The sequence below is a fragment of the Gekko japonicus genome, unplaced genomic scaffold (genome assembly GCF_001447785.1).
Source record: "Gekko japonicus isolate JY-2015 unplaced genomic scaffold, Gekko_japonicus_V1.1 scaffold254, whole genome shotgun sequence".
Classification (NCBI taxonomy): Eukaryota; Metazoa; Chordata; class Lepidosauria; order Squamata; family Gekkonidae; genus Gekko; species Gekko japonicus.
The window spans coordinates 258570-286230 of record NW_015172010.1 but is presented as its reverse complement, the minus strand read 5'-3'; the positions used below and the strand labels follow the sequence as shown (position 1 = coordinate 286230).

Sequence of the window (27661 nt, the reverse complement as noted above, 5' to 3'; positions counted from 1 at the left end):
TGCATGTACAGCTAGCTAAGTGGACAGAGTTAAGAAAAAGTAATGGTAACCATGGCTAGTTCTGGCTACGGTGGTAACCATGTGACTGGGTGCTGTACTGCTACAAAGTGCAGGTGATTAAATGCTAGAACTTAAGGGAAATGGCTAGGCTAGAAACCTGCTCCCTGACATCTCACTTTCAATGTGCGGAGGAATTTTTATGGCAGGACCTTAATTCTGTAAGCCTCCGGTCTGGTACCATACTTACCACAGTGAAATCAACCATGTTTATGCTTGACATGTTTTATCATTCACTTCTAAAACAGTGGGTAGGTGATTCACTTTTGATGAAAAAATGTACACGTGAGTAAAGAGAGCCCTTCAGGGCTCTGCAATATTCCATTGTTTGAAGCACTTTCTTTTAGAGACTGGGGTCGTATCTAAATATTGGCCAGGCCTGGAAAATGTGGAGGTTAAGGGTAGGAATGGTAACCTTCCTTACTCACCTGTACTTTGTAAAGATGTAGGACCCCTCCTCCTTTTTAGATGTGAATAGTGGACATGCAAGTGTGGTCTGTAAATAAACAAACTTGGGCTGTCCTGTCATGTCCACTTTAGTCCATAATCTGGGTAGGGTGTGAGGTAAACAGCAGGCAATCTAATTTCTGTCTTTTTCATCTGTTAATGTAAAAAACCAACAACCACCCTTGCATCGTATGTAATAAGACAGTTTTCTTTGGCCTTATGAAGATGTTTGAATTTATAAGAAGGAGAGGAGACTGGATTAAGGAACAGTTTATCCACAAATAACAAAAATTCTGTGTAAGGGGGGGATCATAAAAGTTATTATAACTTCTGACAAAATGAATTATTCATATTATTTCACTTCAAATCTGCAGTTCAGTCATGTCAGAGAAAGAAAAGGAATGCAGGATTTTAAATGTGCTAATTTGAAACTTTCTATATGTGGGGCTACATGGACTTCTTATTCAGTGAACTTGCAAGTGAATTGCTGCGCTGATCTGGTACTATTACTATACTCAGACAGTACGTCACATTGTTATCTCTGATTATCTTGTTTATACTTCATCATGTTGCCTAACATTCCAGATCTTGGGGGGGAAAGAAATTGATGAATAGAGCTATAAGCTGAGCTATTTGAGAGATGTAGATATGCTGTGCCCCAGCCCAGCTGCTTGCTGAAACAAAGAGAGGCATTCTAAATGGTGCAATGAATATGCATTCGTTATGTGTGTGATTCTGTTGTAGACCAGACACTGGCCTGTACAGTAATGAATTTGGAAGACTTTGGGGTATGGCCCTGGGGATTTTTTTTAAGTACATTTGTTTTATCAGTGGGTTACTTTGCCAATGGGATGATGTCAGTCTGGTTACCATAGAATGTGGTCAGACAGAGAGAGACAAATGCAGTGTGTGAAATAGTATTTTGTTTTGGTAGTCTGAGCTGTGGTTTTTCTATCCCTTTCTGAAACTCAATTGCTGTAAAGAGTGAAAGGCTTCAAAAGCTTCATGTGAAAGAATGAAATGCACATGCTGAGATACCTTATTTTGTTCTGCGTGGAAGCTGTCCTCTGTCTCTTTGCCTTGGGAGGGGTTCTCATATATTAATGAAATTAGCAATCGCATGTGCAGGTTTGAAAGGAAACTTGATTAGGCTGCACTTGTATCTGCAGCCTACGAAAACTCACCTTTGAATGTTAGTAGAAATTCTGCCATACAAATGCAGAAGCTTTAGTTGTTGTAGATTTTCCGGGCTGTATGGCCGTGGTCTTGGTATTGTAAGACCTGACGTTTCGCCAGCAGCTGTGACTGGCATCCTCAGAGGTATAACACGAAAAGATGGAGTACTCTCTGTGTCAAGGTGAGAAGGGGGAAAAAAGGCAGAAGTAGTTGCATATTCAGCTGGTTGTGGTTTAGCAGAAAAATCCAAAGCAGCTTTGAGCTTTTTAGTGTTCATGCTCTTTGAACACAAGTCCAGATATTAATTTTTTTGGGGGGGAATATAGGTAGTAGCTACCGTGTTTCCCCGAAAATAAGACACTGTCTTATATTTATTTTTTCTCAAGAAGACACACTAGGGCGTATACCACAAATGCATAGAAATCCTGCTAGGGCTTATTTTGGGGGTAGGTCTTATTTTCGGGGAAACAGGGTATTAGCAGGATTGATACATTGCACATTTAACTGTTTTGCACTGTTTTTGAAACAAATAGTTGCATGGCATTTAATTGACTGACAGTTGGGGTGTGGCAAGAGATTCTGTTCAGTGGCACTAGACACTGTTTAATGCTGTTAAAAATTAAGCAGTGTCTAAATCAGATAATAGGCATTCCTATTAGACTGTTTTTATTCAAGTATCAGAAAATTTCAAAGGAGACCTTTAGCACGGAAGTAGGATGGTGCTGGAAGTATCCAACTGCTTCAAGTCACCAAGATATAATCTTTTGAAGTAGGTGCCAGTTGGTCCCTCAAAGTATATAACAATATTATAAAACTGAGGGAACCATCTCTTACAGTTTGGGAATAACTGATTGCATTAGATCTTCTAAACTAAAAGAATTGCTGTTGTAATTTTATAATACAGTTGGGAGTACATGAGCTACAAAATTTAAAACCCCTCTTTATTAAGCCCTCTTAACTTTTTTTTGTAGGATTTTGTGAGATTTTGAATTGCTGAGGACTTGTCAGAACTTTCCTAATGGTTCTGTGTGACCCTTACATTTGTGCATATTCTGCACCACTTGATTTTCATGTTTCTGTACTAATCTTGAGGACTAACTTTAACTAGAAGGTATTAAAGATTGATAAGAAATACAACTGTGTATTCTACAGATTTGTAGTCTTAACCTTTATAAGTATCTTTTTTTACTCCTCAGGAAAGGGTGGAAGGTGGGGGAGAAGTAGTCATAATCTTAGTTTGTGTGTTAACACAGCAGGATGTCTGAATGTTTGACTTCAGAGTGCCTGGGTGACTGTGGAGCTTTTGGTTTTAGTGTTCAGGTGGAAAGTTACAGTTTAGCTTTAGTGCCAGAGTCCTGAAGAGAAGTCATGGTTTGTGGTGTGTTTAATAGGCCACAGTATATTTGCTAGTTTATATCTTGCCTGCTAAATTAACAAATGTTTATTTTTTACTTGTAAACATACTGGTGATGAGTCCCTGGGGGTTCCTTTCACAACAAAATAGTATTTGTTGCTTATAGTAAACAGAACTACTTTTTATATAATATGTCAGCTAGGAAACGAAAAATACATGACAGTAGACACAATTACTTTCTTAGGTAGGATAGGCTACCAATATACTTGTGTATTTTTCCAGTTTCAAGCCATTAAAGGGGAGAAGGGGAGGATCCTCTTTAAATTTAAGCCTTTGAAAAAAGAAAGCTATGTATGTGTGCCATGAAACTTGGGTACAGGTCTGGTTTCATCAGTTGATTACATTTAGGTAAAGAAGTGTAATAGCATAACCAGATTTTAAACCTTGTAAGTTTTGTAGCCAAACTACATAAGAAGAGCCTTGCTGGATCAGATCAGTGGTCTGTTTTGTCCAGCATCCTGTTTCACAGAGAGGCCAACTGAAAGACCTGGAGGGCCAACAAACAGAGCATAAAGGCCAAGGCCTTGCCCTGATGCTGCCTCCTAGCACTGTTATTCAAGGTTTTCTGCCTCTGTATACAGAGCATCCTTTTATTCATCGTGGCCAACAGCCGTTGATGGATCTATCCTCCATAGATCTGTCTAAGCCCCTTTTAAAATAATCTACTCTTGTACCATCATTATGGCCAGTGGCAGTGAATTTCACAATGAAATCACTCGTCAATTCAGGAGGTATTTTCTTTTCTCCCTCTGAGGTGGAGGACATCTCCATGGGTTATTCCCACCGTGCCTTTAGGGAGGCAGGAAATAGTTTTTTCCTCTTCCTGATGGCACCTCCGGAATAGCCCATCCCCTTAGTTCTATTCCTGCCTCAGTAGGCAGCAGCAGCATAGATCCAAGCTAGGCTTAAGTCTTTGAATTTTCCAGACCACCTGACTTTTTCTTCCTTTCTTCCTTGCCCTTTCCTTCTGATCCTTCCTTTCCTCTCTCCTGCTTCTCTCTGCTCCATTTACGGAGCGAAGCCCAGCAAGGCATGTGCAGTGTTCTCAGGCCCGAAGACACCGACTGCTTCAGCCATGTGAATGGCGGCAAAGGAGATCCCCGAAGGCTTGTCGTCAGGGGAAGATGACCAGGCACATGCCATGGGAACGACAGCTGTGTGGAGTGGCTGTGGGGCCGACCTGCCTGTGAGGCTAGATCAAGCTACCCCAACGTTATTGGCTGAGCTGGCGGCGGCACAACATGCCCAGAAGTACCACTGGCAGCCATCAGGAGACAAACCCGCCAATTCCTTGGGGCATCTACAGCCTGCCGGTGGCCATTTTGGAGGTACAGCCCTAGGCTCTGCTACCTTCCAGACTCCGTTCCAGGGGCCCACGGGGGCAGAGGGAGCACAGCACGTCTCCTCTGGATCACCCCACACTCAAATCGAATCCTAAAGGCGAACTACTTCACAGCAGATGCTACCCTGGACACCCTCACCTTCGCATCCAGGACTACGACCTCCACGGCAGTGGCAGGAAGGCTCTTGTACCTTAAAGCCTGGCATGCTGATGCACAGTCTAAATCCATCGTCACAGGAGATCCCTTCCACGGAGATCAAGTGTTTGGAGACTCCCTGGACAATATTTTGGTGGAGACGTGTGAGAAAAAGAAAGCCATGCCCAGATCCATATGATACCCAACACTCCCTGGCAAGATTTCGCTGCGATACAAAGACATCTTGGGAACTTAACAGGCCCCCTGGCAAGCGGAGTTCCTTTGGATCCAGATTTCACAAGCCAATGTTCAACAAAGGTGACAGAGGGGAATGCGACGCTAAGCCTAAACAGGCTTGACTACGAGTCTCTCCCAGTGGTAACTCACCTTCTCCACTTCTCTTCAGTTTGGACAGAGTCTCAGGTGGATGCCTGGCCGGTGATCGTGTCCGACGGTTGCACAATAGAATTTCAAAGCCTCCCAACAGAAAGATTTCTGAGATCATCGGTCAGCAAATTGCCTGACAAGAAGAGTGTTGTCTGCAAGACCTTGCAACATCTTTTGGACATCAAGGCCATAGAGCCAGTTCCTGCTCTTGAACGGGGACAGGGAGTTTATTCTATCCTGTTCATGGTTCCAAAAAAGAATGGCGATTGGAGAACCGTATTGGATCTCAAGTTTCTGAACAAATATATCAGACTTCGCCAATTTTGCATGGAAATCTTGAGAGCCATTACAGAGTCTCCATTGCCAGACGAGTTCCCGACTTCAATAGATCTCACAGAGGCATACCACACATGTTCCGATTCATCCTTCTCACAAGCATTCCCTGCGATTTTGCGTGCACAGCCAGCATTTCCCATATAGAGCGATTCTGTTTGGCCTGTCCACGGCTCTGAGACTTTTCTCCAAATTGGTGATCAAGCCCGTAGTACATCTCAGGAGCCACGCTTACCCATATTTAGACCTATTGGTTCAGGCCAACAGCCATGCCATACAGAACACAGAGGCAACATTACAGTGCCTCCAGAACCATGCGTTCCTAGTCAATCTTGCCAAAATCTTCCCTTCAGCCGACGCTAAGAATCGAACACCTGGGAGCTGTGATCGACACAACTCGTAATGCTCTTTTTCTACCATCGTCCAAATCCAAGAAGATCAGTAAGATGGCGTCTCTTGTGAACCACGGCACCTGCTCACAACTAATGGTCCTGGCCAAACTATTAGGACTCAGGGCTCTTTTTGTAGCAAGTACTCATTTGCATATTAGGCGACACACCCCTAATGTACCCAATCCTCCAAGAGCTTACAGTAGCCCCTGTAAGAAGAGCTCTGTAAGCTCTTGGAGGATTGGCTACATTAGGGGTGTGTGGCCTAATATGCAAAGGAGTTCCTGCTACAAAAAGAGCCCTGGTCCGACTAATGATTTCCAGTATAGACATGGTGCAATGGGTGTGGCTCCACGCCAGACCTCTGCAATGTTTTCTTCAGCCCTATCAGTGAGCAGTCATGGAAAAGAAGCACTTCAACCTTCGGGTTCCCTCCAGAGTCAAGAACAGTCTTCTCTGGTGGATGAACCGAGACAACCTGGGCCGAGGCAAGGTGTATTACATTCGACAACCCAAGGAGATCTTCACGGATGTGAGTCTCTACAGTTGGGGGGCAACAGTAGCGGATTCCCCTATCCAGGGCATGTGGTATCTGACCGAAGCAACCCTTCCTATCAATCAGTTGGAACTCAGAGCGATTTTTCATGCCTTGACTCACTTCGGTCTCTGTCTCCAAGGCCACCATATCTTGGTGTGGACAGACAACATCTCAGCCAAGGCGTACATCATCAAGCAGGGCGGCTCCAGGTGATCCCAGCTACAATGGGAAGTGATGAAGATACCCAGTTGGGCAGAGAAGAATGTCACATTGATAAGGGTGGAACACATCAAAGGGGTCAACAATGTCCAGGCTGATTGGCTCAGCAGGGAGATCATACAAGAGGGGGAATGGGAGCTGCATCTGGACCTCTTCAGCCTGATAGTTACGCATCTGGGTCAGCCGTCAGTTGACCTGTTTGCATCGCTGAACAACCACAAGCTACCAAGATTCTTCACTTGGTATTATCACCCAGAGGTGGAGGCAACGGATGCTCTCACATCACCCTGGCTGAGGGTCTACTCTTTGCATTTCTGCCATTTGTTTTTTCATCATCATCCTTACTGTGCTGTTCTCTCCTTCCTCCTGGCTTACTGACCTCTGTTATTTCTCTAAGGTGCAGTTCATGTTAAAGTTATGGTTGACAGTTATATATTTTAGGCCAAGGTTATCAGATTTGTTTTAGAACACTGCTTTTGGAGTCCCAGAACTAAGGGGATGGGCTATTCCAGAGGCGCCAACAGGAAGAGGAAAAAACTGTTTCCTGCCTCCTTAAAGGCACAGTGGGAATAACCCATGGAGATGTCCTCCTGACCTCAGAGATGAAGGACCCTTCACAGTAAGTGCCAATGGTCGTTCACCATCCTGAATCTACTGCCCATCAACTTAACTGGCTGTCCCTGTGTTCTAGCTGTTTGGGAGGGGGAATCCTTCTCCCCGTGAACTGAGTTTGTGGGAGTTGTGGAGGCTTTCAGGCCTACATGTCTACATGAAGTGAGAGCAGTTCTTGCTTGATAAGTAGGACAAAAGTGGGATTCTCTTGCCCTGGTCCGATTGTTTTGGGAAAAGCCAATCAGGTGGTAAAGTTTGGTTCTTGAGGATGAACTTCAGGGGATACCACTGGCTTGAGGTGTCCTATATCTTTATTTGCCTTGGAAGTCTACATTTGAGCAGACCATAATCTCTCATCAGATCATCTCTCACAGTGGTTGTGGGGAAGCTAAACAATTGCTTTGGACTCCTTGAGAAACTGGAAACAATTGAAACAAATAGTCATTTGTGGGTAAATGCTGTGATATGAGCTGATTTAAAAGTAACTCAAGAATGTCGCGTATGTATTCCTGAATATATAAGATAGAAATGAAATTAGTTAACAAGACATTTATGGTTCGACTACATAAAGTGTGTTATGTAAATTCTGGTTGGCCCATAAGGATAAGATAAAAAGATTTATTTATTTCATTTATACCCTGCCTGTCTCCCTGTTGGGAACACAAAGCTCATCTTTACCATGTTATCACAAATTCTGAGGTAGGTTTAGGGATGCCATCCCCCAGTTGGGGGCAGGGAATTCCCCTTTCTTGGGCTCTTGCCTGCGACTGGTCAGCAGGGGGATTCCCACCCCCAAATGCGACATACTGACATCATGTAGAAGGAATGTCAGTGGTGATGCTCTGTTTTTGGGCAAAACTCTGTGGTTCGAGGGTGACTTACCATGGAGTTTGCCACATGACGCTGCTGATGTGATGATGTCACGTCAGTGTGACGTCAGTACGTTGCAGCGCTCCCTCCTTCCCAGAAAGTCCCTCTCTCTCCCCCACCGACGCAATCATCGGACTTGGCAACCCTAGGTAGGTTAGGCTGTGTCTGACCCACAGGCACATAACGTGGTGTGGAAAAAACCTTTGTCTGGTAATGCAAAGGTTTTCTTAAATTGTGAAGATGTTTATTTGCCTACCCATGTGATTTTTACTGCTTTTTTCAAATTTACATTCCAAGTAGAAACTGATCTTTGTCAGTAAAATGACCATTATGGCTAGTTGGTACTTCGACAACACAGACCTTTCATATGATTGTCTTACATCACACTGTACAGAGGGGATGATTTGTTTATATTGCCTCCTGTTAGAATCTTTCTTTGTATGAAAGACATGGAATACCACCATTGATTGTGCTCAAACTTTAAAGTGACTGGAAGTAAATGCTGTTATGACCAAAAGTGCTTGAATTTTAATTACAGAAATTATATTGTTCAAGATACACTTTTTAAATGCTTCCTTTCAAGCACATCAGTTGTGTTCCTAATATTGGATTGATTGAATTGATAAGAGAATGAACAAGAACAATGAGAAACCAAAACATGTCAAGTTGATCATTAAATTATTGTTTAAAGCTGATGAAAAATGGAATGTCTGCCAATAAAAATGCTGTTAAGATTGTATGTCAGTTTAGTCCTTAAGGGCACCTAAGGTGAGTCAACTGTTCTTCCCCACCCTTTTTACTGAACTGCTGTTGTAGTCCAATTATTTGTATTTTAACAAGCATTTGGATTATAACAGTCATGTCTTATTTTAAGAAAATGAATGTTCCACTTCTAACCACATTTTAAAATGTCTCAAGCAGGCACAACAAGGCTTCCTGTTACTATTTTGAACAATTGTTTTAAGGATTTCACAGGATATTTTTTGCTTCTGTCCCTTTGTGAAAAAACATTTTACCTCTCCTATACCCTTTAGGTGAAGCTGCTCTAAGAGGGGAACCCAGGATGCAATCACTGCCAGTATCCAGTGGTGTAAACAACCATAGGACAGGGCCACCCCCTATCAGTCCCTGCAAGAGGAAGTTCAGCATGGATCAAGGAGATGATGACCTAGACTGTGAAAATGAACATGTCTCAAAAATGAGTCGAATGTTCAGTCCCCATCTGTAAGTCTTATATTTTCCTTTGGATATTTTGGCTTTTGTGTCAGCTAATTAATGTTTGTTTTTATTTACCACCGCCTAACATGTCCAGTTTTATTCTTTAAAATGTATTAAGATTTTGAAGAAATGAGAAGACGCCCACCAAAATGGCATCCACTTGTCAAATTCTCCCCGTTTAATATGTAGTGATGCTTACCAAATTCTTTGTGTCCTTCTTTTGCTTCCATGTTCAGTGATGTGGCAAGAAGAAAATGTTCAGTGACATAATGGTGCACTACACCTAAATGCTACCACAAATAAGCTGGGAGAAGGGTAACTTGACACAGGGATTCTGTTTTGAGTGGCAGCCCTGTGACTTTTGTAATGTCTAGTTCCGTCATGTGGCATATCAGTATATTGCACACAGAAGTGGGTGTGACATTCTGATGTTGTGTTATAGCCATTTTTAGTTACAATTTTTATATGTCAGATTGAAAATAATGCGTTTTTAAATCATTACTCGGGACAGTCTCTGTTTCTTTCACAAGAGGAAGAAATGTACAAAAAAGAACTTGGTACTCTAAAACCATGTTTTCCTCTATAGCTTGGCTTCAGCTAACAGGAAATACTTAGGTATATTTAAAAATACCATTCCTATTCACTTTAACTTTTCCTTGCAGTAATCTCCCATGCCTTAAGTCTCCTTGCCCTGGGAGGAAAAAGAATGCTTCACATAATTTTTTTTTTGAGGCCAGGAGATTTAGAAACAGCTGCTTAGCAGACTCTATAGTGACAGCTGGCCAGTCTACAAACTCTAAACTCTAGCTATGTGCTTTCATTTTCACTTGGCAACAAGGGTATTTTTGCTGTTCAGGTAAAATATGGGTTGCTGGAAAGGAGAAAAACTGTTTCCATCCATTTTGTGTTATCTTTCCTAGGAATGCTGCTATGGTTGGCATGAAGTAAAAACTGAGGGAATTCCTTTCATTCCTTACTCGAGGAAGTGATTGCAGTGTTTCAGTAACAGCCAGCTTGATAACTGTATGCTGTTCCCTGCTGCCTCAGCTCAAGAAGCACTCCACATTCCACACATTCCACTCAGCTTTGGATTGTTGTGTTCAGTCATAAGATGTGGACTGAGGCACTTTATCCTCTAATAAATCACAGCAGCCTTAGTCAGAAGCTTGCAGACTACAGTCCAGGAATTTATTACAAATAAGAGTTCTAGTACCAATGCAATAAAAACTCTCAAAACAGAAAGGCTGAGCTGCGTGCATGTGTTTTACATACAGTGTTTATGTTGAGTTAACCATTTCTAATCACTCCTTATACTGATAGTTGGGATACTTGTGAAGGAAAAGGTGAAGTACTGAGTCCTTGTGAAATAAAAGTTAAAAAACGTTAGACCCAGGTGGAAGATTAGCACAAGTATCAATTTTGGGAAGCAAAGAAAAATCATTACTTATAAATTCACATAAATAATGGAAATAAATGCACTTTTAACAAAAAATTCCATTTTATGCTTCATAGGCTATAAAATGTTTGAAGTCTGAACTGCCAGAGTAGGATAAAAGTTTACATCACTTCTCTGGAAACCATGATAGAATCTCCATGATGATTTCCAAAAAATGATCTTTCATCTTTGGGTTGTCAAAGTTTAAACAAATTCATGAAGTAGAGTAATCATGTACAAAGACAGTAATACGTATTTTATCATGGATGGAATTTGGGAAGATCCAGATGGAGGCAGAGGCTTGATCTTTCAATTTTTCTAGATTTGTTTTGTACTGTCCCTTTACAAATAATGCAGAGCCTTCAGCAAACCATTAGTTAAACCCACCTTTTTTAGTGTTCAAAAATTTAAAAGCACAGTAACAAAAGCATTGTGCGTCGAATTGTTTGGGCAGTGTTATGTTTGGATTGGAGTTGAGCTGTATGTAATATTTATTTTCACATCTTTATGCTTCTTAAGCGATGTGGAAAAGTTGTGGGCATTGCTTAATGACATCACCAATAAGGTGGATGATTTTTAAAAACTAAAATTTCTTGGTGACAAAGGGTAAAAAAATCTGTGCTTTTCAATTGTAGTATTTAGGCATAGGGAGACTCCGTTATCATGGATGTCCAGCTGAGTCATTATAACAATAGTCCCTGCAGGCTCAGTGGAATATTAGTAGCTATCTCACTAGAGAAGGTAACTGTTCTCTTTAGTAATACGTATTTTATCATGGATGGAATATGGGAAGATTCGGATGGAGGCAGAGGCTTGATCTTTCAATTTTTCTAGATTTGTTTTGTACTGTCCCTTTACAAATAATGCAGAGCCTTCAGCAAACCATTAGTTAAACCCACCTTTTTTAGTGTTCAAAAATTTAAAAGCACAGTAACAAAAGCATTGTGCGTCGAATTGTTTGGGCAGTGTTATGTTTGGATTGGAGTTGAGCTGTATGTAATATTTATTTTCACATCTTTATGCTTCTTAAGCGATGTGGAAAAGTTGTGGGCATTGCTTAATGACATCACCAATAAGGTGGATGATTTTTAAAACTAAAATTTCTTGGTGACAAAGGGTAAAAAAAATCTCCTGTGTTTTTCAATTGTAGTACTTAGCATAGGGAGACTCCGTTATGGATGTCCAGCTGAGTCATCATAACAGTAGTCCCTGCAGGGTCAGTGGAATATTAGTAGCTATCTCACTAGAGAAGGTAACTGTTCTCTTTGAATGCTTTATGTTCATTATTCTCATTTGCTTTGGTAGTTCCTCACCAATTGGGAGAGATCTGCTCTGTTTTTTTAAAAACTTGATCTTGTATCCACTGTTCCTCTGCATAGTAATGTAAACACATCTATCTGTTGGATTGCTGGGCCTTTTGTCTTTATTTTATAATATCATCGGACCACCCTTCTTCTGTTTATAGGAATTCTGCTAATTAAGTGTAACATTCACGTACCTGACGACATGGACCCTAGCTTGCAAAAGCTTGTACAACCGTATACTTGTTAGTCCTAATGGCTGTTTGTGGATTAGCCATCTAAAATGAGTCTGCCTGTATAAGCTTTCATTAGTGTAAGAAGTAGGAATTCCCATTGTGGAGTAATCTTTCCTCTTCAGATGAAGTACCGAAGTTCATACCTTAAACAGGTGAAGCTGCTATACTTTTCACTGACATTTTTTTAAATAAAATTGAGCATTTGAAGACTCATTCTTGTTAGAATCCTTTGCCCCTGGGTACCTCTGTGTTTTATACTGTCTTCAAGGGTGAATTGCAAACAGTACTGTATTATGTTAACCCACACTTACACACATAAACATTGCTGAATAAACATTCAGCAGTAAGTTGCTCATTGGTAATGTTTATTCAGCTCCAAGATAGATCTCCTGAAGCAGACAGTGTCACTGAACATTAGAGGAGAAGAAAGTTACCTTGCAACTCCTGAACAAGGCGAGTTGGATAAAAGTGTATTGGAACTCTGTTTTTGTTTGTTTGTTTATTTGAGGCAGGTTAGCGAACAAATGTTTTAAATCTCCCAAATACAGTTTTTTCCCAATATGGGAAATGTTTGGTATGAGATTCTGGCCCTACCACTCATTTATCTCTTTCTGTCATTATTTATGGATTTTGGTTTCTGTATGATACGCAGAGGTGGATATTTTGGTGAGCAGTGGGGAGGACCTATACCCGCAGCCACTGTTGCCTTAATTTGAGGGATGGTTCTGTACACTTAGAAGTTTATACCCAAGCAGATTCTGATTAATGTTGAAAATGTCTGGATGTTAACAGTGTAAGTGTAACACTAACAAAGTGTTGCCCCTTTAAACAGAGGTCTCAGGCCTGACCTATGTTGTGTGGGTTTCTTGTTTGTCAGGCTGGAGGTATTTTCTCATTTTCACAGTTCAGCTGAAAACAAAGGCCTCCTTATCCTTGCAGGGAGCTCTTAAGAGCTGACATCAGCCTTTTCCCAGCAGGCATCATTTCTGCCTTAAGAGTCCTTGCACAGAGCTGAAAGGCTTGGTAATTTCTCCTCAGATTGTTTACTTTGCCAAGTAACAAATAAAATGAGCAAACTCTTCATAGTACCAAAGAGTTAAGAAAATAGGGGAGGAAAAGTACGAACCTGCTTTTGCTTTTCTAACTTACCTTAATAGCTTGTAGAAATGAAGCTCTCCTTTACATTCTATGTAGGATGTGTGGTTAGGTTTTATGCAGTGTTTTGTAAATTTTTAAGAGATTGGGACTCAGAGTGTTCTCTGTGTTCGGGACCTTTATGATTAAGTCAGCATGTCTGTGCCAAAATGAAGTATATATATGTTTGAGGTTCTACATCAATAGGTTTCTCAGCCTTTTATATATTTATTGGTAAAGTTATATGTACAGTTTTTAGTGCATTTTAGTGCACATTAGTGGTTCATTACAGAGAGAATTCAGGAGCGATCCAACCTTGACTATGTTTCTATGTAACTTCTCTCTGACTACATGGCATACTTTATACTTTTATGCTGCCTGTGATGCTGCCCTTCCCTTTTGTACAGGGCTAATGTGGATTCGACTGGCTTTCGAGCAAGGGAAACCTTTATCTTCACCTTTAATGTGGCTGTAGTGGAGTGGGTGCTTCAGAAGGGCCATGAAATGAACTTTTAGCAAGGTGGGCAGCAAATAATTGCCCCATTTTGCTTTTTTGCTTTTTAAAAAAGCTCCTCCCCATTCACTTCTTTGGTTACTGAGCCAGAAATGTGATTCTTTGGAGATGGATTTTTGTTCATTGTTTTTGGTATGATGCAATGTATGGCAAACCATTTTTGGTTGAGTGATGATATCATTTTTATCAAAGCTGTGAACAGAATGGTATGCCAAGCCTTCAGATATTTTGTTTATGGTTAAATAACTTGATGGTTGTTTTAGGGAAACATCAGTGTTACACTTACATTAACAGGAATCAGCTTGTGTAGGGATGTTCTGGGAATTAAGTTAAAAATTGTGTTGTAAAAATTCCAAGGTTTTCACCATATGCTTAAGTCTGTTCCTGTTCAGCAAGGCAGCTAACCTATGATTAACCAGCATATTTTTAATTATTTCCTTGAACTGATAGTCAAGCTTTCAGTAGTTTTTGATGATTCACATGAGCTCATGGCAGAACACGTGTATTTATCTTTATCCCTAAATACTTCCTTAAAGTAAGATTACTCAGTTGCTGGATTGAGGCAGACAAGGCATTAGTTGTCATAATGAGGAATTCAGAGGTCAAGTCTGCTCCTGATTCTCCTCCTTCTTTGACTTGGGAATTGAAGACTTCCACATTCCCAGTGAAGCCTGAATTGATTTGTGTGAATCCTACCAAAAGTCACAAAACAATGGTTTGTTCTCTTGCCCATAAACCAGGGTTCAACTCCCACCTTGTAGTAGCTCTGTTTAACAGGATGCCTTTTAAAATGAACGTATTGTTTTAAAATAGTTTCTTGCATACACAGAGCTTACCTTCAGTTATGCAGTGACGCTTCTTCTGCTGTGGTGGCAGCTGCTACCACAGCAACATTTTAAACAATCTGTACTGCCAGTCAGATCTCCAGTGGCCAGTCAGAAGCCTTGCTGGGCAAAAGCTGTATCTGGCCCCACCCACTTTCTATAGATACTTGGTTGACACCAGGAAAGGTGTTGATGGGTGCTACGGTGCCCACAGGTACCACATTGGTTTACTCTGTTCTCACAGTGTTAACACTTAAATCATGCAGATAATGGTGTTTGTATTGAGTGAGTTTACACGAATCTCCTACTGCATAAAATTAGAATTTAAAAAGAATTATATTCAGTTTAGGGTGCCTCTGGACTGATCAGTATCCCTGCATCAGAAGGTGAGATGACTAGGAGTTCCTTTTACCAACTTAGCCTGCTTTGCCAACTGTGATTGATCCTTGAAGAGGGGGACCTGCTATGAGATAGCCCAAATTAAACAAAACACCACAGAACACACACAGCTCACAGTTCAAACCACTTCAGCTCATCATTAATGACCTACCGGTGCTTCGTAATGATATTCCTTGCTTACAGGTACTGGGAGGCAGATCTTTTCTTGCCCACAGACAGCGTCTTAACCTTAAACAACTTCTGCATTACAGTAATGCACTACCTAACATGAATTCTTATAACCTCAACAAAACAGTCACTGAACCTAACAAGAACAGCCATACCATCTCACATTCATTCACTTGCTCATTTCCGAGTGTCATATATGCTGTCAAGTGTCACCAGTGCCCTTCTGCTTTCTACATCATACGAACAGTCCAGTCCCTATGCAGCAGAATAAGTGAATATCAATCTGACATTAAAAAGGACAGTACTTAGAAACCAATAGAAAAACATCTTAATCTTCTAGGACATTCCATTACTGACCTAAGGTTGGCAGTTTTCATACAGAGACATTTCAAAGGGAGATTGCAGCATGAGATGACTGAATTAGAATTCATTAACAAGCTCAGGGGAGAGGCTGAACAGGGACAGTATTTTAGTGACACCTATGCACATGTTAACTGCACAGGGCCACAGTCAAGGAAAGTTCCAGCCTCTTTAAGCTAATGGAGAAAAAGTTATAAACTTGCTATTTTTTGTTCAACCATTTTCCCAGATGTTTCCTGCAGCTTGACAGATGTACCATTTACTAGAAAGTTGAACTCTTGAGAGTTAGAATGTTATGGACACGGTTGCTATAGACAATGGCTGTAAAGTCAAGGTTTGGAATAAAATCTTATGTTTACTTCTGGTTGAATAAGAATATTTTTTTTCCCCTAGACTCAAAAAGATGGCCTTGACAGTATCCTTTCATTTTTCCCTTATAGTGTAATCTGCTACCAGGGGAAAAAAAAAGTTTTCCAAACTGGCATTAATTCTGTCTAAGACTGCCAAACATTAACACTCACTCAGTATGGGAATTCTGTGGTGCTAAAAGGTTGCACAAGTTGTTTTGGCGTTTTACTTGAATCTTCAAGCCAATGGTGGTACTGGCGTTCAATATTTGACCATGATTAATCTTTTTATCATTGCCGCCTCTTTATTGCCCAGTCTGAAACTAGGTCTGAAGAGACTACAGGCAGATGTGCTGAAGTGTGAAGAGAAGATAGAGGCAGAAAAGGGGTATTTGGTAGGACATCATTGGTCTGTCAATAGGAAAAAAAAATCCTTTAAATCAATTAAAATAAGGGCTAAGGTTTCGGTACCCAGAGCAGTTCCATGTGCACATAGTAGGAATTGTCATCTTTCTCGTCTGGTTATGCCTCATGCTTACTGCAGTGTAACTCTAGAGGTTTCCCAATTTTGAGATCAGTTTTTTAAGGGGCATAAAGAGCTATGGCAGGACAGGCAGTGACTACATACGCTGTCGTGTATGTGCAAAAGCCCGTGTGGCCTTTGGAGCCCAAATAATATTTATGCAATATTGTTTTAATACCAAAAGAAAAAAAGTCTCCCCCCCCCAACAGTTTTAAATAATTTAAAAATAATCTTTATGGGAGCAAATGTTTCATGGATCATGAGAGAGAAGCCACTGTTTTCTCAGATTCCTTCAGCATTAAGCATTGTTTCACTGGGGGCAGTCTGATTACAGACCTGCTCATTTGAACTATGGTTTATTAATTGATTTGCCAGTAAAACAGATTTGCTTCAGCCCTTTTATTTAGTTTTTTTAAAATTTTGGTACACATGTATTTAACTTGTGAAAGAATGCACTGCAGCAAGCCAAAAGCAATCTTTGTGGTGTAAAATTAATAGTGCATTTCCTAACTTAAAAGTTTCTATATAACGTTTAAAAAGAGACAGAAATACCTGGGGGGGAAAGGTCCAGGAGCATCTTAAAGACCAACAAAAAATGTCCGTGGAGTCTGTCAAAGTGAACTTTGATTCATGAAAAGCTTATACCCTGGAAGATTTTGTTGGCCTCTAAGTGGCTACTGGACTTGAATTTTATTCTTCTACTACAGTCTAGTCTAACATATGGCCTGGGGGCCGGATCAGGCCCCTGGACGGCTTCTATCAGACCGCAGTGGAACTGGCTGTCTTCTGCTTCTTCTTCCAGTTTTGCTGCATAATCATAGGTTTGCAGCTTGCAGATACACCCGTGAACAGCATACTCAAGGTTGCAACAGCACAGACGTTTCGATGCAATAATTCAGAGCAAGAGCTGTCACTTATCAGACACTGTTAAATATAAACACAATATTGCAAGAGTGCTTATGTTTTAAGCATGTTTTTATTTTCAGTTAAAAAAACCCTTTGTGTTTGTGTCCTTTATAAAGTTTATATCTCCACTACCTGGCATTACATTTTATGACACACATGGCCCAGTCCAATAAGGTCTCATTTATGTCAGATCTGTCCCTCATAACAAATTAGTTCGACACCCCTGCTCCAACACAAGTACCCACCTGAAACTATAGAAAGATTGCTTGTACTGATTCAGATCTGTGTCTCATCTCCCTCCCTCAGTGGGTTCAAAGAAGCTGTGCTTTGGTTGATCTCAAATTCAGTACAGGTATTATGTGAAGATAGTCATTCACATACTTTGAACTGAGCCTGGAAGCTAATTGGTAGCCACTGGTGTTGATAAAGCATTGGCAAAACATGTTCACACTGACAGCCAGTTTGAGGTAGATGTTTATATTGCATAGTACCTGTAGCTGCCAATAAAAAGTCCTCTTCTCTGCCAGAGGCCCATTTCCTAGGAAGTAATGATTTAACAAAAATATGCAAGTTGTCACTAAAATCCACCTTCCTTTCAGAGAATTGTAATAGATGTAATACCTTTTTTAAAAAAAGGATCCAGAAGAGATCCAGGAACTACAGGCCAGTCAAGCTTAACATCTGTTCTAGAGAAACTGAAGGAAACTGGTATAAAAATAGAGACTTTGTTAAGCACATGGAGGAATGAACACTACTAAGGAAGAATCACATGGCAAGTTCTGGCTTGGAGGAGGTTAACAAGCATATTGAGAAGGATGATCTGATAAACATTATAAACTCAAAATTCCAAGGGTTTCTTCCCTCAGAGGCTAATTAGCTTGTGGAAATCACTGTCACCAGATAGCAGTGATAGCCTTTAAATGGGCGTTAGACAAATTCATGGAGGAGGAGATATCCATAAGTGGCTATTAGCCATGATGATTAAGCAGACCCTCCGTATCCAGAGGCAGGTAGCACTTTGTATACCAATACTGGTAGCCAACAATAAAGGCAGGCTTTGTCCTCTGCGCCTTGCTTGTGGGTCTTCTGGGGGCATCTGGCAGGGCCATCGTGTGAAACAGAATGCTGAACTAAGATGGTCCATTTGTTTGATCCAGCACAGCTGCTCTTACATTCTTAAGTGTCCCTATGGCATACATCAGCCCAACCATTTATTATGTTAGCATGTCAGCAACAGCTGCCTCCAGAGCTATTTTAATTATTTAAGTATTAGTTTTATACTACTTTAAATAATATCCAAGTCTGTATGGTGTGCTGGCGTTAACAGTGCTGCACCCACCAAGTCTGTTAATATACAGGAAAGACTCTCTTTAAAATTTTATTCTCCATAGTGTTCTAGGGCAGGATTGTTCACCAGTAACCATGTAGGTGACTTTCACAAATGCTCTTTAAGTATTCTGTTCAACAGCTTTGTAAGGCAGAATTATTTCCATGCTATAGACTGGGGGACTAGAATAGAAAGAGCTGGATCATAGAGAATTAGGCCGAAATTGAATTTACCACTTAATCACTGTGCTATACTACCCTACACATTTTACCAGGTTGAAATGCTCACTCTGCTATGAAGCTTGCTCAGTGATCTTGACTGAGGCATTCTTTCTGAGCTCTCCTATCTGGCAGGGGTAACTGAACAAAGTTTGAATCCAGTGGCGCCTTTAAAACCAACAAGGTTTTATTAAAGGTATAAGCTTTTGTGTGCATGAACACTTCTTCAGATACTTCACTGTATCTGTTCTACTGCTGCTTCAGACCAACATGGCTACCCACTTGAATCTGGCAGGATAATTATTAGGATGAAATGGAGGATTTGAGAATATATGTCCTCTTGCATAGTTTTCACTGTGTTAAGTTGCTATGCCTGGAAATGCACAATTACTGCACAATTACTGTTAGGACCTGAACTAACTCAGCCCCAGCCTTCCCTATGTAATGTAACTGTTAATAAGGTGTGGGGGTTTTTTTGGGGGGGGGGGTCCAGCTGAGATTGGGATCTCTTCAGGAGCAAGAAGCTGACCATTGCCTAATATTCCTGGTTCAAAGGTTGCCAGGATTTCTTCTTCAGATTTTCCAGACAATGACCCCAAACTTTCCTTCTGATGGTTCAGTCTTTTAGGGAGTGTTTCAGCATTGCCTTACAGACAAAAGTTACAAACTGAATAGTGAATAGCCTTTTAATTATTTAAGTATTAGTTTTATACTTCTTTAAATAATATCCAAATCTGTATGGTGTGCTGGCGTAACAGTGTTTCAGCATTGCCTTACAGACAAGAGTTACAAACTGAATAGTGAATAGCTGGAAAGAAAAGGGGAAAAAATTTATTATGGAACGTTTTATTTTAACATGATGAATAAAATATTTTAAGACAAGGTGTTCAAATATTTTCCAAATCATTTCTAAATATATATATATGGTATCAGATTGATCTAATTTCTGTGCACTGAGGACAAGCAAGTCGTAGGTTACAAACTGAACTCTCCAATGCAAGAACAAGATGCATTTCTTCCTTTAGGAGGTGCTATTGTCAGATGAAAATAAAAAGGTTTCAGTTTTGTTTTTGCATATGGGTGGGTATTCTGTTTGTAATAATTGTTTGGATATTTTTAATATGCTAGTTGTGATAATTTCATGCCAAGTAAAAATGTCCATAGTCATATTTTATGTTCCTAAAGTAACAGAATGACTTTCAATCTAGAAAAGACAAAATAAATGCTAATGTAGCATTTTTTTTTCAATTTTTCCGAAAATGTCCGGGGGGGGGGGGACTGGAAAAAAAAACAACGGGGTTTTTTCCAAGCTTCAAAATTTCCGGAAATTTTACATCTCTAGAAGAATCCCAAAATGGCCAGGTGGCACCCCATAGGCAGTATGCAGCAGATTTCAGTGTGATGATCTTTGAGTTGTTGCTTGATTAGCAGTGCAGCGGCACATGAGTCTCATTGGTTTATTACTTCCTTGTAGGTGTTTCTGTCCCTAGGACCTTTAAGCAAGCTTTTGGAATGCATCATTTTGCTTGCCTTTCTCTTATTTCTTCTGAATTCTGAGTCTTCACCTAATTTAATCTGTCTCCTTGGAGAGACCTGGACATGTTTCTTCCTCTTTTTGGTGCTCTAGCAGGGATTCTTTATGATTTTGAAAACCTTTTTGCACTGAAGTGATAGGTGTATTCACAAAAACGGTGTGTTTAATGAATGTAGGCGAAATCCATCCTGGTTGCTTTTGAGTACAGCTTCCCCAAAGAGGAAGGACTCTTATTGTGACACAGCTTCTGCCTGCTGAGCTTTTTGAGCTGGAGAGTGCTTGCCAAGTTTGTGAGGCCCAAGGCTTTCTTGTGGGAGGACGCAGGGCTGTCTTCATGCTCTTTGGCAATGATTTAAAGTGAGGTTAGTACAGAAAAAAAGGTGGGGGGAAGAGGGAGAGCTTTCATTTGATTCCCTTATCCTTGCCTTTTCAAACCAGATGGCAAGCCCATATTTTCAGCTGTAATTAATTTAAACTGTAAGTGCAGAACAGAGAAGAGTATGAGGTGGATCAGTAGCTGTGCTCTAGAGAGTTAGTAGTGATTTTCTTCCCAAGCATGCATCAGTTTCACAGTGCTAACACCTTAGTTCCCCACTCATTCTCCCCCCCCCAAAAAAAAAAACATGAAGAAAAGACCAGGACAGTTGTAACTGTTGCTCAACAGACCACTCCATGCAGGAATTATTCAAAGGTAGCTTTTTAAAAAACCTAATTGTAAATGAATAGTGTGGGGTAGGAGTGGAATGCTTTTACTGTCTTTTGACAGCCTGCAAAATGTAATGGGTGTATTTTTAAAAGATAGGATGACAAGTTGTGTGTGAATTTCTATTGCACCATCCACTTATGACTATTCTTATATAGAGACCATGTCTGAAGTTGAAGATTGTGGTCACTTTTACCACCCCATCCCCTATGGATGCAGTACTTGGACATCCAAAGCTGTCGAAGGCAAAACAACAACAACAACACAATCTTCACCACAACCATCACACTTCACATTGTACAGTACATGTCTTTTCCTATATAAAGATTGTCTTTGTGCAGAAAATATTTAATGTGTGAAGCAATGCTTACTGGATAGTGTTTCTTCCCAAGAATGGGAGATGGAGAAGGCTGGGTATAATTTTGCACAATGCTATCCTTGAATTGTAAGAGAAATTTTAAACAGGACTTGCTGAAGTTTCTGATTTTCAGTTATTTGACCCTTTAGTATAAATTTTGCTGGACTTTCAACTCTTTCGTAGTGTGCTCAGTACATAATATGTAGGAGAAATCACACTGCCTCTTTAGATTTTCTGCTTTGTTGCCATACTTCATGTGAACTCTGAGCAGCATCTAGATTTTTTTTTTAAAAATGCTATATAATCTGATTTGTAAAGATGATTAGAATTTAACATATGTTCAAGAACTTTGCTGTGACTTACACTATACATTAAAAAGCTTCACATGGCTACAGTTGTTTTGTGACTGGCTTTGTGCCAGGTTATGTACAGAAACTGAATTCCATTTATGATTTTTTCATCAGGCAGCTGACTTGCCTGCTGTGGATAGAGGGAGTTATATGTGATTAATTATAACTCCAGGAGGCAGGCAACATGTGACCTCTGTTCTGAGTTTGGCTTTTCCATGGTTTCTGAACTCTTGCTAGATATTCATAGAATTACAGATTTTAAACAGTAAAATACCCTAATGTACGCAAATTCGTTCCAGAGTCTACTACACAATGACTAATGGTCCATAGTTTGTGTGTGTGTGAGAGAGAGAGAGTGAGAGATAGAGAGAATGTCTCTTTCCGAGAATGGAATAGGAAGCTTCCCATCCCTTCCTGGTTACAAAGGCGAGGCATCCTCTCAGCAACTGAAGCAAACTGCAAGGTCCTGAAAGCCTGGGGAAAGATGTAATGTCTTGTTTCCATTCCCAAGCTTCAGGCACTACCAGCATTAGGAAATGACAACACAGTGATTCACTTTCTACTTAGCAGTGTTCTGTAGAAGAGGGTAGTAATGAGGGTCCCCCCCTTCCTTCCTTCTAACAAACCACTGCATATTCAAAAGCCTCCTTGCTGGAAAGTGATATTTCCCAGTACTGATATGAGTCTGACAGGTTCCCACTTATCCCCAGCCTGATATCTGTGTGAATAAACATCTCTTGCATTGTCACAAATATCGTAACACTAATTCTGTGCAGTGACATTTTGTTTCTCTACACCGATTGTTTCTGTGCGCAGGGAACCCTTAATATGCAGAAGGGGCCCCCTCATATAGCAGGAGTGTCAACTCAGGCTTTTGGTTGGTTTTGTGTGTACCTAATGCTGGCTGTTAAAATTGCCTTGTTTTTCTGTTGTTATTGATTGTTTATTGAATTACTTTAATAGCTGATAAGTGGATGTCTCTTGAGAGGCGAGGCATAAAAGTAGAGTGGTATTGCTGAGTGATGTGCAGTCATGTTTTGTAATCCTGTATGTCATGTATTGTAATACTGCATGACAAGCATTGGAAGGGAAGGGTTGGTCTTTGATAATTAGTTAGAATGCTATGTATATGCCTTACATATATTTGTTATCTGCAACAGAGTAGTTGCAAATGCTAACGATAAGCTTGCTAAAGTGATCCCCCATGTGTAATCTCCTACTTATACTTCCAAGAAAACAGCACTTTATGTCTAAATGTAATAATTGTGTGGGTCAAATTTCATGTGAAGTTAGTTCATTAAAAGACATGCTTCTGATTCTGAAGATTGGGTTGTTAGGGTTGCCAGTCCCTGGGTGGGGATAGGAGACCCCAGTTTTGAGCCCCTCCCCTTCTTCAGGGCTATCAGGAAGCCAGGGGGGAAATGGCCACCAAAAAGGGACACTCCTACTTGCTTGTCTCTATGGAAGAGAGACAAGTTTAAGAGTGGAGCATCCCCTCCATTTAAAAGTTGGCCTGCGTAGCCTGTGTGCAGTACACTGAGTTGTTTGTTGAGATGGGAGGTAGGTTAGAGCTCTCCTCATAGGGGCCAGAGCCTGCCAGCACATCAGCCTGCTTACCACCATTTGGTTCAGGCTGACTGGTTGGCACTCACTTTTTCTTTTCAAATTGTATGTATGTGGCTGGGCTGGGCTGGGTCGGGTGGGGGGGGAGTAGGCAGTGACTTGGAAGTTTCATGATGAATAGCTGGGGCCAGGCAGCAACTTGCCCTAGAAGCCAAGTGCGTGCAACGACACACACACACACACACGGGATGAGTGAGAGGTAAAGCAAGAACTCACAGCTGCCAGCAGCGGGTAAGGAACAATTGAAGTACTGCTGGGAGGCTTGGTTAAAGAAGGGGACAGCTCGAGTCAAGAGGCAGCTTTTCTCAAGCTGCGCTTCTGTGGGCGTAGCGAGGCACCTAAGTAAAGCTGTAACCCCCCTACCTAGCCTTTCAGTCCTTCTGGGGCAAATGGCTGTGTGTGTGTGTGTGTGTGTGTGTGCCCGTGTGCAGGGGCTGCTGCATAGTTCTTTGCAATTCCTTTGGCTGCCTCCAGCAGCTGCAGTACTGGCTCTTTCTCCAGAATGCTGAGAAATCTGAAGAGAAGCTCAGGGCAGCATTGGAAGAAACACAGGTTAGGACTGCAACAGCCGCAGGAGCCAAGCTTCGTGTTGCCTGCAGCTGCTCTCTCCTTGCTGCTCAAACTGAAGGAGTTCCATATATCAGGAGGGGTTGGTGTGATTGACAGAGAGAGAACGCCAGGTGTATGTGAGCCAGTGTTATTAGGAAGAGGAAGGAAGGAGGGGAGGCTGCATAACAAAGGAGGGAGGGGGTTGTGTGTGCATGCGTGTGTGTGTGTGTGAGAGAGAGAGACACACACACTATGGTGTAAGCCAAGGGTGTCAAACATACGGCCCTTGGGCCAGATCCAGCCCCTGCAGGGCTCCTATCCAGCCTACAAGCAACTGGTTCTCTGCTGCTTCCTGTTTCCTGCATCACAGCTCCTTTTACCCAGTCTCTCCTACTTCCTGCTTCATAGAGGAGAGAGAAAAAGCCAAGCCTCCCTTCCCTCAAGTGGCTGAGGGAGGGAGGGGGAAGGAAAGAGCTAGAGACGCAGAGAGAAAGAGAGAGAAAGAGAAATGGAGTCCTGTGGCACTTTTTAGACCAACATTTTATTCCAGGTATAAGCTTTTGTGTGCAAGCACACTTCTTCAGAGAGAGAGAGAAACGGAGTCCCATGTAGGGGTCCATATAGGCAAATTGCCTTCCCTTCAATGAAGGGAGCGTGCTACCACTGTGGTGCAAACCCCCTCAGTCTTTGGAGTCGCTCCACAGAGGCAGCATGCTCTCTTCAGATGTTTCTGCCAGGCAGCAAGGCCATTGCTGGCCCCTTTATCAGGCAGAAGCACCTGGATTCCTTTTCTCTCCCCCCCCTTTCCCTTCGTCACACTTGGATAGGAAGGGGAAGGGAGAGAGGGAAAGGCATGGATCTCAGGCACTTCAGCCTGACAGAGGGGCTGGCACACTGGTGCCTCTGTCAGGCAGAAATGCCTGAGATCTTTTCCCTCTCTCCCATCCGGATCCCCGGATATGCGGAGATGCCCTATTCGGCTAGCCGAATCAGATCAGAGAATCTGATTTGGTATTTGGCCATCCACTACAATGCCATATAGGCATTATTCAGGTTCTTAATCGGCTTGGCCAAGCTGAATGCACACCCCTAGTCCCATGGCACTTGGAGAGATCCCCCTTTCCAGTTCTAACAGATGAGGGGAAAGAAACCGAACAGCACACCTTGCATTCTTTATTAGTGGAAGGGAGCAAGAGTTCAGTAGCACCTTAATGACTAAGAAAATTAGTGGCAGGGTAGGAGCTTTCATAAGTTACTGTTCACTTCAGATACAGCTAGAATGTGAGTCCCTCTGTCCTTATATCTTGGAGAGTGAAGTAATTTCAGATGCCAAATGACAATAGCAGGGATTGGTAATGAGAGAAGAAACCTAGGTCTCAGTTCAGTCCAGGAGGATGCATTGTCTTGAGCTTCATTATCTGTTGCAGTTCAGCAGTCTCTTTTTCTAATCTCCCTAGCAGTAGAAAGAGTAAGCAATTTAAAGATTAACGAAATTTGTGGTAGGGTATGTGCTTTTGTGAGTCACTGTTCACTTCTTCAGACTTATTTCCATTTATTCTTTGCATCCTCCTGGACTCAGTCCTCCTGAACCAAATTGAGACCTGGGTTTCCTGTCTCATCACCTATGTTGGTATTTCCACACCTGCTACTGCTCTGAATCACACCTAATCCAGTCATGCCTGCTATTGCCATTCGGCATCTGAAACCATCTTTATAGAATTTATATTTTCAATACCTCATAAGAACATAAGTACCTCATGTTACATTTTATGGCACACGTGGCCCAGCCCGACAAAATGACCTTTATGTCAGATCTGGCCCTTGTAATAAATGAGTTCGACACCTCTGGTCTAAGCAGGTCTACTTAGAAGGCAGTTGGCATATTGTAAATTTGCTTTCCCTTTTCCAGTTGTCTTTAATATCCATGGGCAAAAGAAGTGCCTCTTATCTGCACCTAAACAAAGTTTGATTCAGGGGGGTGGCCTGAAGGAACAGAATGAAGTTTGCGTCCAGTGGCACCTTTAAGATCAACAAAATTTAATTCTGGGTGTAAACCTTCATGTGCAGGCACACTTCTTAAAGGCGCCACTGGACTCAAACTCTGTTCTAAACAAAGTTTGTTTGCAATCCTCAGCTCACTATGAAGCAGCACCTAGAAAGCAACTGCATTATTTCCAAGTCAATCAAGTTACACAGTCTCAAGATGCTTCCTCAAATACCCATACTCCCACAAAGGTCGCTAATGCTACAACCTTAAGAACACTTTCCAGGGACTAAGCCCCATTAACTGAATTGGGATTGACTTCTGAGTAGACCTGTTTAGGAGTACTCCAAGGAGATTGATCTATAAATCTGGAAGTCCCTGGTTCACAACTCGTGCTTCTGCCTTGACCTTAGTAGCCATAGCCAAGCCATTCTCTCTCAGCATCCACCCCACCCCTTCATCACTCTGCAGTATGAGTGTTATACTACATACCTACCTGATAGGGTTGTTAGTAAGGATTGCAACATGATAAGATTTGTGTACTCTCACTTGGTTATCTTGTGGCTCTGCATATTAAGCACTGTGTGATGGCAAGAAGACACATCCCTGATTGTGGAGATTTCTATTGTGGAATGAATTTACCAGAGCACAGTTCTGGTGCAGGGAAAATATTATTGTTTTTTTATTTATTTGATTTATACCCCACCCTCCCCGCTGAGGCAGGCTCAGGGTGCCTTCCTGTTCTCTGACGTATGTACATGTTCTATAACACATCATCCTGTTCTCTAACACATGCAGATGTCCATTCAGAGCATGTATATGCCTACCATCGGGGCTGGAAGCTTATTTATTATTTACAGTATTTATAGTGCAGGGATTATGCTGAAAAAAACACATACCCCCTTTTGGTGACGTATGCATGTGTTAACAGCATCCTATCAGAAGACGTGTTCTCACCTGGATGTATGCAAGAAGAGGGAATCCCTCATCTGAGGTGGCCACTGCTATATGGGGTATGATTGATGATCTAGGAAGCATTTATGGGAGCGACAGCCCTTGTCATATCTTATATCCAAGACAAGCACCTTTGGGCTCAAACAGAATGATTTTCCCTGACCATGCCATCCACCCCCACAGCTGGCAGAGCTTCCGCACAGTCCCAGGACCTCTCTTTTTAGAAATAACTTCTGAGGTGTCTTCCCTTGGCACACTTCTGTGAGTGTAAGTCAAAGTAATTTTTACAATGATAAAGCAGGCGCTGGTAGTCTAACACTAGGAGTGAAAGTGACACCAGTGCTCTGTGCCTGCCCACTTTTCTCCTCTGCAAGTCCCCCTAAAGAGAATAATGTTACAATGATCCCTGTAAGCTAAGTCCTGCTTTTAACAAAGCAGAAAGAGCGTTTAAAATGGCAAATGCTCCTTGGGGGATTAGGAGCTCTGCTTTCCAGTGGCTGTAATGAAGAATTTTCTACCCCGTCCTCACTCAATAGCTTTCTCTCCTGCTCTGAAGGAAGATATTATTATTATTATTATTTTAAGGCAGAGGTAAAAAAGCCATGTAGTATGCTTGCACAATCACTGCTTCCTGTATTGCCAGTTACAGCCCTGATCTATGTGGGGATGCTGCTGTTTGGCCAAGCCCTGATCAGTCTTCTAGGTACAGCAGGGAAGAAAGCGTGGATTTCTAGGGTAGAAGTCAAATACTAACTTTTATCCAAACATCATTCTTC

At 41.5% G+C, this 27661-nt stretch overlaps 1 protein-coding gene across 3 annotated transcripts in view; it reads left to right on the top strand.

Annotated features, from left to right (window-relative positions):
* VGLL4 (vestigial like family member 4) overlaps window positions 1–27661 on the top strand; it is a 148696-nt gene that overhangs the window by 92090 nt on the left and 28945 nt on the right. For all 3 annotated transcript variants that reach the window (XM_015420242.1, XM_015420243.1, XM_015420241.1), the window contains one exon: window positions 8955–9144. In XM_015420242.1, the coding sequence (XP_015275728.1) occupies window positions 8955–9144 (190 nt within the window). The remainder of the gene's footprint in view (window positions 1–8954; window positions 9145–27661) is intronic.